We start from the raw sequence: 16,190 nt of genomic DNA, 5'->3' as shown, positions 1-16,190 counted from the left end.
TTCTATTCCTCCTCTGTTCCTCTGATATAGAGGTTAACCCAGGCCCTATAGCCCCCCCTCCCCCCCAGGCACTATCATTTTACTTCTGTAACCGTAAAAGCCTTGGTTTCTTGCATTTAACATCATCTCCTCCCCAAGTTTAGTTATTCACTTTTACCCTCTCAACCTATGTTCTAGCAGTGTCTGATCTTGGCATAGGAAGGCCACCAAAAATTCAGACATTTCTATTCCGAACTACAACATTTTCCGTCTAGATAGAACTGCGAAAGGGGGCGGAGTTGCAATCTACTGTAGAGATAGCCTGCAGAGCTCTATCATACTATCCAGGTCTGTGCCCAAACAGTTTGAGCTTCTACTTCTAAATATCCACCTTTCCAGAAATAAGTCTCATACTGTTGGCGCTTGCTACAGACCCCCCTCAGCCCCCAGTTGTGCCCTGGACACCATATGTGAATTGCTTGCACCCCATCTATCCTCAGAGTTCGTACTGCTTGGTGACCTAAACTGGGATATGCTTAACACCCCGGCCGTCCTACAATCTAAACTAGATGCCCTCAATCTCACACAAATCATCAAGGAACCTACCAGGTACAACCCTAAATCCGTAAACATGGGCACCCTCATAGATATCATCCTGACTAATTTACCCTCTAAATACACCTCCGCTGTCTTCAACCAGGACCTCAGCGAGCACTGCCTCATTGCCTGTGTCCGTAATGGGTCCGCGGTCAAACGACCACCCCTCATCACTGTCAAACGCTCCCTAAAACACTTCAGCGAGCAGGCCTTTCTAATTGATCTGGCCCGGGTATCCTGGATGGATATTGACCTCATTCCGTCAGTAGAGGATGCCTGGATGTTCTTCAAAAGTGCTTTCCTCTCCATCTTAAATAAGCATGCCCCATTCAAAAAATTCAGAACTAAGAACAGATATAGCCCCTGGTTCACCCCAGACTTGACTGCCCTTGACTAGCACAAAAACATCCTGTGGCGTACTGCATTAGCATCGAACAGCCCCCGCGATATGCAACAATCCTTTGTTTTAAGCTAATAATGTATGCTTTTGCTCATGGGTGTGGGAAGATGTGCCCCTTTCTGTCCAATTAGGTCATTTCTGGGCAATATTTAGGGGACCTCTTTTGTCTCAAGAGCATCCCCAGAGGCAAAAGTTCTTAGATGTCAACCTATTAAGTTCCATTGGGCTCTGGGTATTTTCAAATGTGTTCCTACAGGCCCGGCAGCTTAACCACAGTAGTCTGCTGTGCTTTCAGCCGCTCTGTCATAATATCCACAGTCACTGTGAAAGAATCCGTGTACCACGTAACTGCAGCCCTATATCTAAACAAATTGGGTCTCTCCATGTCAGAGGCCTGATGTAATTAGATGCGAGACCAGATTTCCTTTTTAATGGGTTTTGTGTTTATGAAAGAATGCTTAGATGTCTGGAATGCTTTGAGACGATTTGCTACTGTGAGAGTGTCTGATTATTGTCTAATTATTCCATGCTGTGCGCACATGGTTAGGTACAGTGCGTGAACTGATTTAGGTAGAAGCCAATCTATGGCATCACAAACTCCAGTTCTTTGAAGCGAAGTCCTTTGTATAGGTGCACCAAGTGGCCAATTGACACTGTGGCTAGCTGTGCTTTCTCATAATAGATATAACGAAAGTAAGGTGTGTGTGCGCATGTGGGTGCGTGCGTGCGTGTGAGTGTATGTGTGTGTTGGTAGGACTTTTTATTACTCTATCATTTGTACTTGCCTGGATGAGCATGTGATGTGTGTTTATGCAGATTCTCCTGACGCAGCCGTTTAGATGGCTGGTTTCTGTGGCTTGCATTCTGAGGCTCCGAGAGTAGACATTCAGAAGCCACCGAGCCACGCGAATCGCAGCGGGTCAAGCCCCAAAGAGAGGCCTGTGGCTTGGCCTGGGATGGGCCGTGCATCTGGGGGAGGTGGTGGGGGTGGTGGTACCCCTGCGCCCCATAGCCCCATGCATTCTCTCCACAGCATCTAAAGATGATTGATGTGCATGTGGTTTACAACACTGACAGGATTGTTTATATTATTCTCCACAGGCTTTGATTGACTCTCATTTGACTCCCTTTTGGCCTGTGAGCCGTTGAGGTTATCTGTAGCCTGGCAAAGCCATTATACTAGATATGATTGTAGCTTCCTCTGCTCCAGACCACTGACATATTGGCTTCTGAATGGTACACGGTAAATCTTTTCTCACTGCTGTGATTGTCTGCTGGCACACACACAACACACGATCTACGCCCACACGTAGATACACACACAGACAAACACACATTCCTGTGTTAAGTCCCCCTTTACAAAGCGGATCTGCCAGTGAGTTCTCACTCACACACTCTTCATACCGGTGGGGTTTTTGTTGTTAGTTTGTTGGGGAAGGTAAATACCTGTGGCATCGGAAAACAGAAGCAGATCTCTCATTTCAGACTCCTTAATAATAGGCCCCATCTGAAATGTATTAGCTCAGTGAAATAGTATCCTGTAGTGACGGATGTCAACAGAAGAGGGCTGTTCCAACCAGGGAGGATGGGGAATGCCGTGAGGTTTGCTGCTCTTGGCAAAGCACCCCGTCTCTGCTGTGTTCTGCTGAGGGGAGGGAGTGAAAGTGGGTGGGGGGCAGGGGAGAGAGAGAGAGAGAGAGTGGGGAAGAACGAGTAGTCCCCCAGTAGCTTCTGTCACTGGCCTATAAACTAACTGCACATCACCCCCTGTTTCAATGGTGCACGCCATTACACAAATCATCCTCTACACAGATGTTTCAACAGAGAGAAAATGAGTTTTCACCGATACACATTAATAATTATTATCGATTTCTTCTGGATTTCTTTCTGTAATCATGTCAAGTTTTAGCGTCAGGATCACAGGAGATATTGTCGTAGTATAAAGCTACTTTAGAGTATATATTCTCCTTGTGGAATGAGAATCGTAGATAAAGAAAGAGACAGAGAAAGAGAGAGACACAGAGAGAGAACAAGAGACACAGAGGGAGAGAGAGAGAGAGAGAGAGAGAGCGAGAGCGAGAGAGAGAGAAACCCACTAGGCACAGACCTCAGTTCAACGTCTAGTTTTGATTTACATTTGGTTGAGTTGTCAACTAACCGTGAATCCAACGTGAAATCAACAACAAATGCCACCATGTCATTGGATTTAGGTTAAAAGTTGGGTGAGAAAAAGACGAAATAGCCTTAGGTTGATTACTTTTTGCACGTTGATTTAACGTCATCACATTGATCTTTGGGGTTGAAATGACATGGAAACAACGTTGATTCAACCAGTTTTTACCCAGTGGACAGAAGCTGCAATGAGAAGGCTATGGGGGGGTTACAGGCACCCTCAACACCTGCTTAGATCCAGGGATATTCAGTCAGACACGCACAGGGCAGACTCACGAGAAGCTTGTCGACCAGAGAAAACTTAGTGGGGAAGAAGAGGCCGACAGACATACTGAGAGTGAGAGGGGAAAATGTGAGCGTGAAGCAAGAAGCATGCATTCTCTGGTTAGATTCCCTGGCAGTTTCTTCCAATGCCCCTGTACTTCACACGCAGACAGAACATACGCGCTTCTGACTGGGCAGAAGCTGTTAGAAACTGAATCGATAGAAGTCTAAGAAAGAAAAACTTGGCTCGGAGAGGAGGAGTGTATAGAAAAACCACGCTGAGGTTGAATGGGTTTGCTTTTAAGGATCGTTCAGAAGCGGTGAGCGTTCAGTGTCCCATTGCTGGCTTATGAACCGTGAAGGATATAAATCTCAATTAGTCCCTAGACTCCCCAGACTGACCTCTTTCTCTCATACTACAATTTTAAGTTCTCATCTCTATATTAACATGTATAGAAGGTGGAAGCTTAGCTGACCCTGTCTACTGCCATATCTCACTAAGAGGTAAGACCACTAAGAGCTAGTCAGGGGAGTCCAGGTTAAAACTTGTCTGTGATATGAGATTGCAAAGCTGCGCTCTTTAAAACTTTAGTTTATTTTTCTTTGATATTCTCTCTATTAGGTATTATAAATCACTCATGTCACATCTGCTCACACATTCCTTGTGTCAGATAAGGTCAGTTGCAAATGCTCCAAGTGAGTGGAGATGTCACATATGTTTTAATTGAATCAGTAAGATTTACTGTATTTACAAAAAAGAGCAGGACTCCCTCTCTGCTAAGACGTTCATGTGGCGAATTCCCCAAGCGAAGGCAAGCATTAAATCTACAGGTGATGAAATCGTATGGCCATAATCAGGTGAAACCGCTAGCTATGATTTACCAGTGACGGCTCAGATAGGATATTATGTGCGTGCGTACGTGCGTCTGTCTGTCTGTCTGTGTGTTAGTTTGCATGTGTGCGCATGGTTGCTGTGATGTGTGTAGGAAGAAGTTGGAACAGATATCCTGGGATCCCTATAGATTTTATATTATCTAGGTTGGCTGGATGGATCAGAACCTCCAGATGTAGGAAGGTTGTCTGTCTGCACTCTAGGTAAATCAAAAAAGAGGTTGACGTGAGGAGAGGACTTGCCAAGCCAACCCACCCCCTTCCCTTTAACCCTAGCCCAGGTAAGTAAGTCCATGAGTCACCCTAAGTTGACCCTTTTACCTCTCAGTCTACCGATCATAGCAGGCGGGAGAAGATTTAAAACAGTGTAGACTCAGAGCAGATTCCAGGTCAGTGGACTGAGTGTGAATCAGATCTGAGACTTACAGTCAAATATAAGTCTGACCCTGTAGGTCAGCAGCAAGATCTCAGCAGGAGTGTTGGAGACAAGAGACAGGAGGAGTTTCTCTGCACTGCATGAGCCTTTTGTGGATTTAGTGTCCATCCGTCTGAGTTTTAGTGCTGCGCTGTGATGTGCTGTGACTCTTGGAAGTTCCTCATGGCAAGGTCTTCGCTGTATATCCAACATTGCGAGGCAGATTGAGGCAATATCCCTGCTGGCATTGGGATGGGCGCTCCAGGAGTATATTTTCAAGTTCAAGGGCTTCCTCTTGTAATGCATGAAAGAGATGGCAAAGAACAAGAGCTCATACCTCTTCACCGGGATGGAAAGAGCAACGGTCCTGTGGAAGGCCAAGTGCCAGGCTCTCCACACACACATGCACACACAAGCACACGCACACACGTACACTCAAACGACAAGGTACCTCTCTAAGCCTTATGTCTATGATAGATAGGGGCTAATAAAACTTGCACTGAGGTAAGCCTTTTTGGATGCAGGGAATGTGGTTTTCTATATAAAAACGTGGATTCTGAAATCCCACATTACGACTGACAGGGAACAGGTGATTTAAAGAGGCAGAATACAAATGCTGATGTCATAAATCCCGATTATATGCAGGTGTACGGCCAAATTCTCACTCAGATGGTTGTAATCTAGCAAAGTATGATCGCTTCAATATGTCCAAGCTTTTCCACCATATTCAAAAAGTGAGATCTCTATCCATGTGCATTAGCCACTGTTGCCTCAAGCCTTTCCAATTCGGTATCAATCAGACCAGGCATATCTGATGGCCATCGTTATTTTAGCATGAAACCTTTAGTCAATGAGGCATGCTGAACGTTTTTAATCTGTCTCCTTTCATATCTCCACCATGCAAACGTGTGTTTCACTCACTCTCTCACTCAGATATTTGTGGATGTTGTGGTTCGTTAGGCTTGGCTGCGCTTTATTATTATTCTTTCTTTCTTGATTATGTTGCTCGTGAACTTGTGACCTGCAATTTACACATTGTTGTGTAAAATACTTCATTTATTTCATTATTTCACTGGCATTGCCTCATTTTATACCACTTACTCAATCCCCATTGTGAAGTTACATCTTCTCATAAAGTGTTGTTCAATTAAAGATGCACTATGTAGAAATCGCTCTGCAATTTCCTGGTTGCTAAAATTCTAATAGTTCGCCTAATTTCACTTTATGTGACAAAACAAGCAAGTATAGTGTAGAGAATCATTGTACCATCTAAACCGCTGTGAATAATATTTTCCATAACAAAAAATTTGTATTTTCAGCTGTTTGAAGCTTGTGTACAAAACCAAAAGTAAAAGATGCAAAAACAAAACTTAAGAACGGGCAGCATAGAAATAACGCACATAGAACAGATCTACCGCTTCTTAGACTTGCTTTCAATGAGAATGACAGATCTATAACACACATTTCTATTTGAATTTGGTCGGGTCGCCCAAAAAGTTACATATTGCAGCTTTAAACATCAAGAAACACATAGAGCACAACTATAGCATGCAGAATGAGATTAACACCCCTGTTTAATTTCACTATCAAATATATCATGAAATCTTGGTACCGCTGGTTTACTTTGTACTGTTAGTAGTAGAGAAACTGGAGAGCACACAGGGAAGATGATCAAGTGACTCATTTCAGTCCCTCGATGATGAGCTCACAGGAGAGCGGCCCTAACCATGTAAACACCTCCCCAGCATCGTCCCTAGAGACGGGCCCCAGCTAACACCCCCACCGCCCCTTGGGCCTTAGAGGAAGTGAGAGGAGGAGAGGGACGGGCGGCGGCGGCATCTCACAGAGAAGTAAGATAGGGAGGAGAGGCAGCAGTAGCAACATACCATAGAAGACAAAGAGAATGTGCCTTGCCAAAACAAGCAGATCAGTGTCGGGTGGTTTTCAGTGAAAAAGCTGTTGTTTTTAGATTTGCTGTCTAATTTTGGGGTGGCTGGCTATTGTTTTTTCAGCCTGTTTCGGTCTGTGAGGCTGCTGTTGCAGCCCTCTGGCTACTGCCTGGTGTTTTTCCGTCTGGGCTGAGCACAGAGCAGACGCTCGCTAGCTCTCTAGGGGATCCACTTGTTTAGCCTGGCAACGAGCAGGCTTCATCTTACTTCGGAGACCAATAAAGGAAGTAGTCTGAGATGAGGAGCACATCAGAGACTCACGTAGGAAGACACAGGTGGAGATTAGATGAGATGAGAGCAGCACTCCACTTTATCTCGCTGTCTCCCCACTCCCTGCTCTCCACCGCTCCACATGGTATTAAGAAACTTTGCCAGTTTTTCAAGGCTGTTCTCCGTGGAGCTATACTCGGAGGTCCGGCAAGCAGTAGCAGCCATCAGAGGAAAGTATTCCTGGAGATCCAAGGACTCCCTCTCTCGCTCTCTCAGCCAGCGTGGCTCAGCCTCAGCCTCTGTTAACCATTAGTCCCCCCCCCATTCCCCCCCTTACCATTGGTGTGCACCTTGGCAGTGGAGGAAGCGGATTGGCCGAGGCCCAGGGCACACATCGACGTCTGCGCAGCTGGCCAGCTGCTGCCGGAAGGGTTGTAAAACTCGAGCAGAGACCCTCACAGTCAACTTCATTTTTTACCCCCCCTCTCTCTCCGCTCTCTCTAGCACACACTTTAACTTTTTCTTTAGTCTCCTCCGGTCAGTCGTGAGGCTGAGTGCTTCCACATGGGGAAAGGCAGGCTTCACACATCAGCAGAGTTGTGGGGGTGATATATCCCTGTCTGCACATATAATCACATCATTACACCCACTGGGCTTCCTAGGGTATCAGACGCTGTTGTCTACCTGCTAGGCTGAGATGAATTAGCTTAGTGTGATTTCTCTGTGTCCACCTGCGTTTATCTATAGGGATGAGTTTGTGTATGTGTGTGTGCGTGAGTGTGCTGCGTGCTGTGTGTGTCTGTCTGTCTGTGTGTCTGTCTGTGTGTGTCTGCGTGCATGCATAGGCTGTGTGTTCGTGCGTGCGTGCATGGGTATGTGCGTGCATGTCTGCATGCTCTGACCGTTTCACCCCCCTTCACAACACTGGTTCTGACAGATTCTTATGAGAAGAGGAGTGCGTGACGTGCATCCAGCCTCTCCCTCTAGTTGTTGCAGACGTGTGTGGGAGGCTGCAAATGATCCATTAAGCGTTTCTGCTGAAACCGAGAGCAGATTTGATATTGTGGGGAAACAAAAGTAATATGTAGCAGGAAATTCAATTGTCTCTCTTCAGCAGCTTCAAACTCCAGTTCAGCTTCCTCAACAAATCAATTTCACATACACGTTGAGTTCAAACAAGGTTTAGCATTTGTTTTGTGGATGTCCAAATGGCTGTACTCCCCTCTTCCGCCTATTACAGTATTTTGAAATAGAGAAGGGTAATGCATAATTTTGTTGCGTTCCGCTATTGTTCCTAAATCATATGGATTTCATGCCATGGTTTGCATGTTTGTCTGCATGTGTGCCTGTTTGTGTCTGTCTGTCTATCTGTTTGCCTGCGTGCATGCATGGATGCTGTCTGTATGTGTTGGTGCACTTGTGTGCCTGCATGCGAGTGTGTGGCCATGTTTATAGACAGCATGTTTATATGAATGACCATTATGATTAGATTTTTCATATGCAGTAGGGAGCCAGAACAACACAATAGGTGGAAGCTGTGCTTGTCTTTCTCACAAGGCATTATGGGGCACTCGAGGGCCCGGGGAAGTGTAAGCATAGGAAGATTACCCCTCCATACAGCACCGAGGTCTCTAACCCTAACACCACTGGAGTTGATGTAGTTTTATCCAACCTGTGAAAGTGTTTCAGGAAGTTAGCTATGCCTTCCTTCATGAGCAGCCAGAGAGAATAGAAACTCCCAAGCAGGATGCCTCTCTTACAACGCTTACAACTCAGAGTTCAAAGGGCATGTTTAGAAAGTTGAACAGGAAGAAGGTGAAGTGAAGTCCGCGCTGCTGCCAGGTCATTGCCAGTCGTTGATTGGGTATAGGGGGAATCGGGTTACGCTTGCAGGGACCACCGAGCGTTTTTGCGGCCCGGGAGGCTCTCCTCTCCGTCTCCTCTAACCACATGGCTATCCTCTGTTCTCAGAGGAAGCCTGGATGTTATCGAACCCTGACGCCAACGCTATCCGCTAACCTCGGCTAACTCAATCCCCCGCGCGGGTCAGGTTCGGCTAGGGGAGCTCGGGTGGCGCGTTCTCCTCGCCCAAATGAAGTCATAATGCTTCTGCCTGGATAACTAAATCAAAATAGAGCCAAATTGCTCCACTGCTGCTCTGATGGACTTGGCTGTTGGTCTCGGATCAGTCTTTATCAGAATTGAACGTTGACAAGCTCTTTAACCTTTTGGGTGCCTACTGCCTTGGCGGCCATTTCAGGCACATTACGGTAGCTTAACCTAACAGCAGCCTGTAATCTAAACCTCCCGGTTCACTTGGTGCTGTGTTCTAATTTCATGTACAACTGACAAACATTGTTTATTCAAAGCTTGAAATTTAATTATACGGCATTGCAGTCCCTCTGCTGTGCACTTTGGGCTTTGTAGCTCCTCCTTGAGATGAGGGAAGTTGTTTTTAATGATTGTTTATGTCGACAGAGAGAGTACCTTGGAGAGCTCTCTATACACTTGTTCAGAATGGCCACACCCCTGTGGGAAAGCTGAATTGTAGCAGAGACATTAGAAAGCCCAACCCAAGCCAATCCCATAGATACATCCATCTATTGCCTGTCCGTCCTTAGAAATATGGTTAGATGTGTACTCTCCACTGCACAAACACATAGAAAGTACTGCAGCAGGATAATTATAGAGGTGAGTAGGAGCGATGGCTGCTTCATTGACACACTCTCAGGGTGAATCTCAACTATATTTCCATACTTCCTTGTCTCCTACTGATTGTAGGAGAAAATCTAACTTTTCTCCCCTCTGATCTTCTATGTGTTTTGAGAAGGAGAGAGGAGGTGAGAAATCAAGGAACACACAATTGAGATCCCCCTCTGTCACTCACACACCTTCCAAAATGAGCTGTTAAACAGGCTGGCAGCTATAGCTGTGGTTTGGACGTGATTAGAGGTACTTGAGATAACAAAGGATGACGCTTTCATAATTTTTGTCCGAGGATTGTGTTGTTTTGCATGAGTGGAATATGTTCAGTTGAATTTTCCACTGTTTTTGTTTATTCAACAAAGGACTTCTCCCACTTATAGCTTTCCATACATGAGAAACCGGAACCAAAAAAAAATATGTTTCCGATGCTGTTGAGAAGCTTGTCAAGCAGGTTGGAATTGCATCAAATCAAATCAAATGTATTGGTCACATACACATGGTTAGCAGATGTTATTGCGAGTGTAGCAAAATGCTTGTGCTTCAATATCTAGCAAGTAATATCTAGCAGTTCCACAACAAAAAAACCTAATACACACAAATCTAAGTAAAGGAATGGAATAAGAATATATAAATATATGGATGATTGACCAATAGTAGTGTTATCATCAATCAAAGTTTGATCCAAGGAGAGTCACACATTAACATCTGTAGTGGTTGCAATAATATTGCAATAATATTATCATAACCTAAATTAATATGACTTTATATAATGTAACTACATTTGATACTGACTGCCTATCTACCGAAGGTTCATATTATTTTTACAATTATACATTTACATTTTTTACATTTTAGTCATTTAGCAGACGCTCTTATCCAGAGCGACTTACAGTTAGTGAGTGCATACATTATATTTTTTCATACTGGCCCCCCGTGGGAATCGAACCCACAACCCTGGCATTGCAAACGCCATGATCTACCAACATCCCTATTTTATCATATGCATGAAGTATCATAATTTTTTGTATTTTGTCAGGAGCATATTTGATAGGGTCTTACTCAGTCTATGAGGATACATTGCAGTCTTGCACTAACTCACAAGGTTGTGCAATACCTTGAACTGCCTTGATTTATAGCAAAAATTCAATTTCAAACAAAATGTTCGCCCTCAAATATGACTTCTCACCATTTTACTGTGTTTTTGTGGTTGTCTCTTTCATATGAGAGAGAGTGAGGTGGATGGGGGAGTGAAGTGAGTAAAGCGCTGTCATCTGGGTTAGTGTTGCGTCATGGAAGATGACCTCTGACCCATTTCCCCTTCTTTCCTCACCTCAAGGACTAGACAGGGTGGCCTAGGGTACAGTAATGCAACTGGGTCATGTCCATTAGGCACTAAATGGAAGAAAACTGCCTGAAATACTTTTCCAATCAGAAACGTTGATTTTTGTTTGAAGCCGTTTCCATCACCATTTCCAAAGACATTTCCATGAACATGATCCAGGGCTTGAAGCCTTAACGTTGATACTAGCCTACAATTTAGGACAGCCCCTACCTAGTAACTTGTGTATATAATTAGAGACAGACTTCATAATAGAGTGGACCTTGAATAATGCAATAAAGTTCCACATAACATCTTATGGGGAGCTTTAAGCACAGTAAAACACCAAACACGAATACAAACTAATTTGTCCCTGGTCAGTCAATAATTTTGTGGCCTACCTAAGAATGATTATTTTCCCCTTGAGATACAGATAACTGATGGCATTAGCTAGTTATAAATAACTGTTTCGGTGGCTTTCTGAACGTCAATGGGGCTCAGATAGGAGGCCATCAGGGGCAGTTCAGTTGAACTACCTGTACAATATCTTTTTTTAAATCACAATGGAAAATCCTGCGCCTCGAAAATGGAAAATATTAGTTGATAAAGCATAGAAAAACAACACTGTGGTTAAAACGTGGGTGTCGACATGGCAGTATTTTTACCCTGACTGACAAGAAGAGAGGAAGCTACTGCTTTTCTCTCAGAGAAAAGGTACATTTGTGGCATACGCTGCTGAGGTGTTGGATTTTCCCTCCCTTCGACAACACTTCTTTGCCCCAAGCTATTTTCTTGTTTCTTTCACAACCATGGAATTGAAGACTGGCATTAAAGTTTGATCATTTCATTGTAACATGCTTTTGTGCCTTTTTTTTGTCCCGTGGAGGCGTAACTAAAAATAACCGCGTGTAAAAGCCTGTTTAGCCCGAAGCGGAATCACTGGTAAAAACAGCCAGCGGTGTTGGCTCAGGTTGACTTTTTCCAGTGGGAGTTCCTCATGCAAGGGAGGTGAGCCCCAACTCTGTGTGTGTGTGTGTGTGTGTGTGTGTGCGTGTGTGTGTGTGTGTGTGTGTGTGTGTGTGCGTGTGCGTGCGTACGTCCAGAGGCCCAGGGGTTGATAAGGTAGGCCCAGTCTGCCCTGGTCTGTGGGGGCAGAGTGGATATGAGGAGGGGGCTGACTTCCTTTCCTGGCTCCAGTGATGTGGATGGTGACCTCACTGAGTTCCAGACTGAGTGGCCCTTCTCTGTCTCTGTTCCTCTGCTTTATCATGGGGTGCCCAGAGGAGCCTCTTGTTTGCTCCCAGTCCTAGGGCATGGGTCAGTCACTTCCCCCCAATGTGCCAAAGCACACAGCAGATAAAGAGAGGGGACTGCCCTCTGTCTGCCCGACTGTGGGAAACGCGCGGGCACAGGATCTAGAACAGGAAATACAAGAAAGAGAATAAGGGTGTGTGTGTGTGTGAGTGTGTATTTGTGTCTAAATCCCACAGTGGCGATTTACTGAAAATTCCTAAGAAAATCATTTTTATTGCCGTGTCAAAAGAGATTTAGAATTAATTATATATTTTTCACTTTGCAATTGTGCTGACTATTGAGAAAGTGAAGATATTGGTCTTACATGAATCTGCAGAAATCACAGTGACAAACTTTTAACCACCAAATATCATGTGGTACAGGTACAGCCACAGAAAATTGTGATGATGATGATGATGATGATGATATATTGTGACAATGATGATGATATAATGAGAGGTATGTTTTGAGGGGTTTTCGAGTAACAATATCTCTCCTTTTGTCTCCACAGTCAATGAGATCATCCGAAACGACTTGTCCAGCATCTCAGTGCATCTCAATACATAAACTCTCTGCAGATGACAAAAAGGGACAGAGGCAAAGGGACCACAAACCAAAGCTCCTATATCCACATGAGGAACCCCTTAACAGAGAGCTTTCACATTACCACTTCCTCATCCCTACATTTCCCAGATGCCTGATTCGCTGGCCCCTCGTGACACTGCAGAACGATTGGCCAACTTGAGGTCATTGACAGGAACCTGCAAAGCTCCATATGAACTAATGTTAGAATATAATGTGAGACGGCCTTAGATATAATGGGAGGGACTGTGACAATTACTACACTTGCCTTAAATGACAACTCTTGCTCTTCCATGGACCAAACAGCTCAGTAAGACTGAACACTCATTTCTTTACTGATGACCTCTTCTTTGTGTGTGTTGGACTCTAATGTACGGACAAGCCAATGGGTGTGTCATATGTTGGTCAGAGCATCCTGGCAAACCACAGCAACCCAAGCGGTGCCTTACAACATCACTCACTGACTAGAATGCAATCGTCTTTGTCTCCTTTGAAAAAAAGATTCGCTTCTTTCTATGTTACTTCGATCACTTCAATCATTCGTTTACAGGGAAACTAAAAATGGCTGGAAATTATGTGGACATGTATAGGTTAGATTTGTGTATCTGTTTTTTTTATTATGTCCTTGTCCATTTATACTGAATGTTGTGTATGAAATTCTTTGTATAAACATGTATTTGAAATGTACTTTGTGTATTCCTTAAATCTATTATGCAGTTTTGCGGTTTAGCTCCTCGGTTTTTTCATTGTCTTCCTTTTTATGATGATCCAATGTGTACCACCTCGTCGCTAGCATCTGTCTTGACACCTAGTGCCTCTTCTCTCCTTCTGCTCTGGCCTCCCCCTCCCTTTACCCTTCTGTTTAAATATTCAGAAATGCTTAGACAATCAGGAAAGAGCCTACATATCGAAGGAGAACAACTGGGTTTGCATGTACATACCATATGACGATAAGGACTATCTAAGACAAAATCTTATTCCACTTGCCTTTATAATAAAGCTAGAGAAGGATTGAGACTTCAGCTTGGCAATAATTGATTTCTTCATATCAAAGGATTTTACCTTTGAAATTATTGTTCAAGCTTCTTCTTTACTATTAGAGACAGTGGCTCAGTAGGCTTCAATCAGTACGTAATGCACTTTACCATAGTAGCAGCACAGGTTTCTCTTCCGTCATGACCAAATGTTATAGAATCTAGATGAATATCCTTAGTATGATAGGACAGACAGCCCTTACTGCGCTACGGGGTCTCTTCTTACGAAGGATGACAGATCTGCAGTCTTTTTCTATGTCGTCAAGTACAATGTCTTTCTTCAGCATGCAGAGAATACTAATGACATATATGATTTAGCTTTACTATACCATTAAATAGCTTCATGAATACATGTGGAATATATGATAGCATGGCTCTATGTAACAGATTGATGTATTGTGCCTTATTCTCCAGTGTTTCTCCCGCTACAACATGATTGTAACTCTTAATCATTTTCTATCCAGGCACAAAGGTGAAACATATTTCCTCTTTAATATGAAATATTTATGGCAATTTCAAATGGTGTTTTGTGTACACTCAATGTGTTCTATAAAAAATGAATTAATAAATTACATAATAATGACAATACTGAAATGTGCATTGCTGTTATTAGGATTTTACTTTGATTTTTATGTTGAGCATTTTACAAACGCACGCATGCACGCACACACACACACACACACACACACACACACACACATACACACACACATACAGCGTTACTCTAGCTGTTTTATATTGCTGTCTTTACCAGATGGCATTGTCCATGAATCTATGCATGTGCTATAAAAACCCTTTCCTTTTGACACAAATCATTACCAGAAATCCTATATGGTGTTTTATCCCTCCGACTGTCTGGAATGACATAACATTTTTAGATATCGAATTCACCCTCAACATTGAAACAATATTTTCCATGCAGTGATACAGAATCATCTTTCTATGCATATTGAACTCATTCTCCGCCGTATCCATCCATGCTCCATATGGCTTGCTTTAGTTTAAGACTTTCTCTATAACTCAACAGCTTTGGATTTTCTTGTCTTATACTATTTGACCATGGTAAACCTTGAATGGTTCCAACCTGCCCCCATATGCCTAATAAAGCTTGAAATGGACACTGCAGGACCTTGACATGTATGGGACAAATTCAATTATCTTACCATGGCTTTATGAAGACATTTAAACTCCGTTGATTTATTTATTTCCTCTAAGGTCTCTTTTTTCAATGTCTCTTACAATGCACAATACAGTAGTATACATACAGTGGGGAGAACAAGTATTTGATACAGTGCCGATTTTGCAGGTTTTCCTACTTACAAAGCATGTAGAGGTCTGTAATTTTTATCATAGGTACACTTCAACTGTGAGAGACGGAATCTAAAACAAAAATCCAGAAAATCACATTGTATGATTTTTAAGTAATTCATTTGCATTTTATTGCATGACGTAAGTATTTGATCACCTACCAACCAGTAAGAATTCGGCTCTCACAGACCTGTTAGTTTTTCTTTAAGAAGCCCTCCTGTTCTCCACTCATTACCTGTATTAACTGCACCTGTTTGAACTCGTTACCTGTATAAAAGACACCTGTCCACACACTCAATCAAACAGACTCCAACCTCTCCACAATGGCCAAGACCAGAGAGCTGTGTAAGGACATCAGGGATAAAATTGTAGACCTGCACAAGGCTGGGATGGGCTACAGGACAATAGGCAAGCAGCTTGGTGAGAAGGCAACAACTGTTGGCGGAATTATTAGAAAATGGAAGAAGTTCAAGATGACGGTCAATCACCCTCGTTCTGGGGCTCCATGCAAGATCTCACCTCGTGGGGCATCAATGATCATGAGGAAGGTGAGGGATCAGCCCAGAACTACACGGCAGGACCTGGTCAATGACCTGAAGAGAGCTGGGACCACAGTCTCAAAGAAAACCATTAGTAACACACTATGCCGTCATGGATTAAAATCCTGCAGCGCACGCAAGGTCCCCCTGCTTAAGCCAGCGCATGTCCAGGCCCATCTGAAGTTTGCCAATGACCATCTTGATGATCCAGAGGAGGAATGGGAGAAGGTCATGTGGTCTGATGAGACAAAAATAGAGCTTTTTGGTCTAAACTCCACTCGCCGTGTTTGGAGGAAGAAGAAGGATGAGTACAACCCCAGGAATACCATCCCAACCGTGAAGCATGGAGGTGGAAACATCATTCTTTGAGGATGCTTTTCTGCAAAGGGGACAGGACGACTGCAACGTATTGAGGGGAGGATGGATGGGGCCATGTATCGCGAGATCTTGGCCAACAACCTCCTTCCCTCAGTAAGAGCATTGAAGATGGGTCGTGGCTGGGTCTTCCAGCATGACAACGACCCAAAACACAC

At 43.8% G+C, this 16,190-nt stretch overlaps 1 protein-coding gene across 2 annotated transcripts in view; it reads left to right on the top strand.

Moving 5' to 3' along the window:
- Positions 1-14,398, top strand: part of LOC121540876 (nuclear factor of activated T-cells, cytoplasmic 1) — a 74,703-nt gene extending 60,305 nt beyond the window's left edge. For both annotated transcript variants that reach the window (XM_045207917.1, XM_045207918.1), the window contains exon 10: positions 12,706-14,398. In XM_045207917.1, the coding sequence (XP_045063852.1) occupies positions 12,706-12,761 (56 nt within the window). In that variant the 3' untranslated portion in view covers positions 12,762-14,398. The remainder of the gene's footprint in view (positions 1-12,705) is intronic.
- The last annotated feature ends 1,792 nt before the right edge of the window (positions 14,399-16,190 follow it).

Source organism: Coregonus clupeaformis, chromosome 26 (genome assembly GCF_020615455.1).
Source record: "Coregonus clupeaformis isolate EN_2021a chromosome 26, ASM2061545v1, whole genome shotgun sequence".
Taxonomy (NCBI): domain Eukaryota; kingdom Metazoa; phylum Chordata; class Actinopteri; order Salmoniformes; family Salmonidae; genus Coregonus; species Coregonus clupeaformis.
The sequence above is the reverse complement of the archived record's forward strand: the minus strand, read 5'-3'. Positions and strand labels throughout refer to the sequence as shown.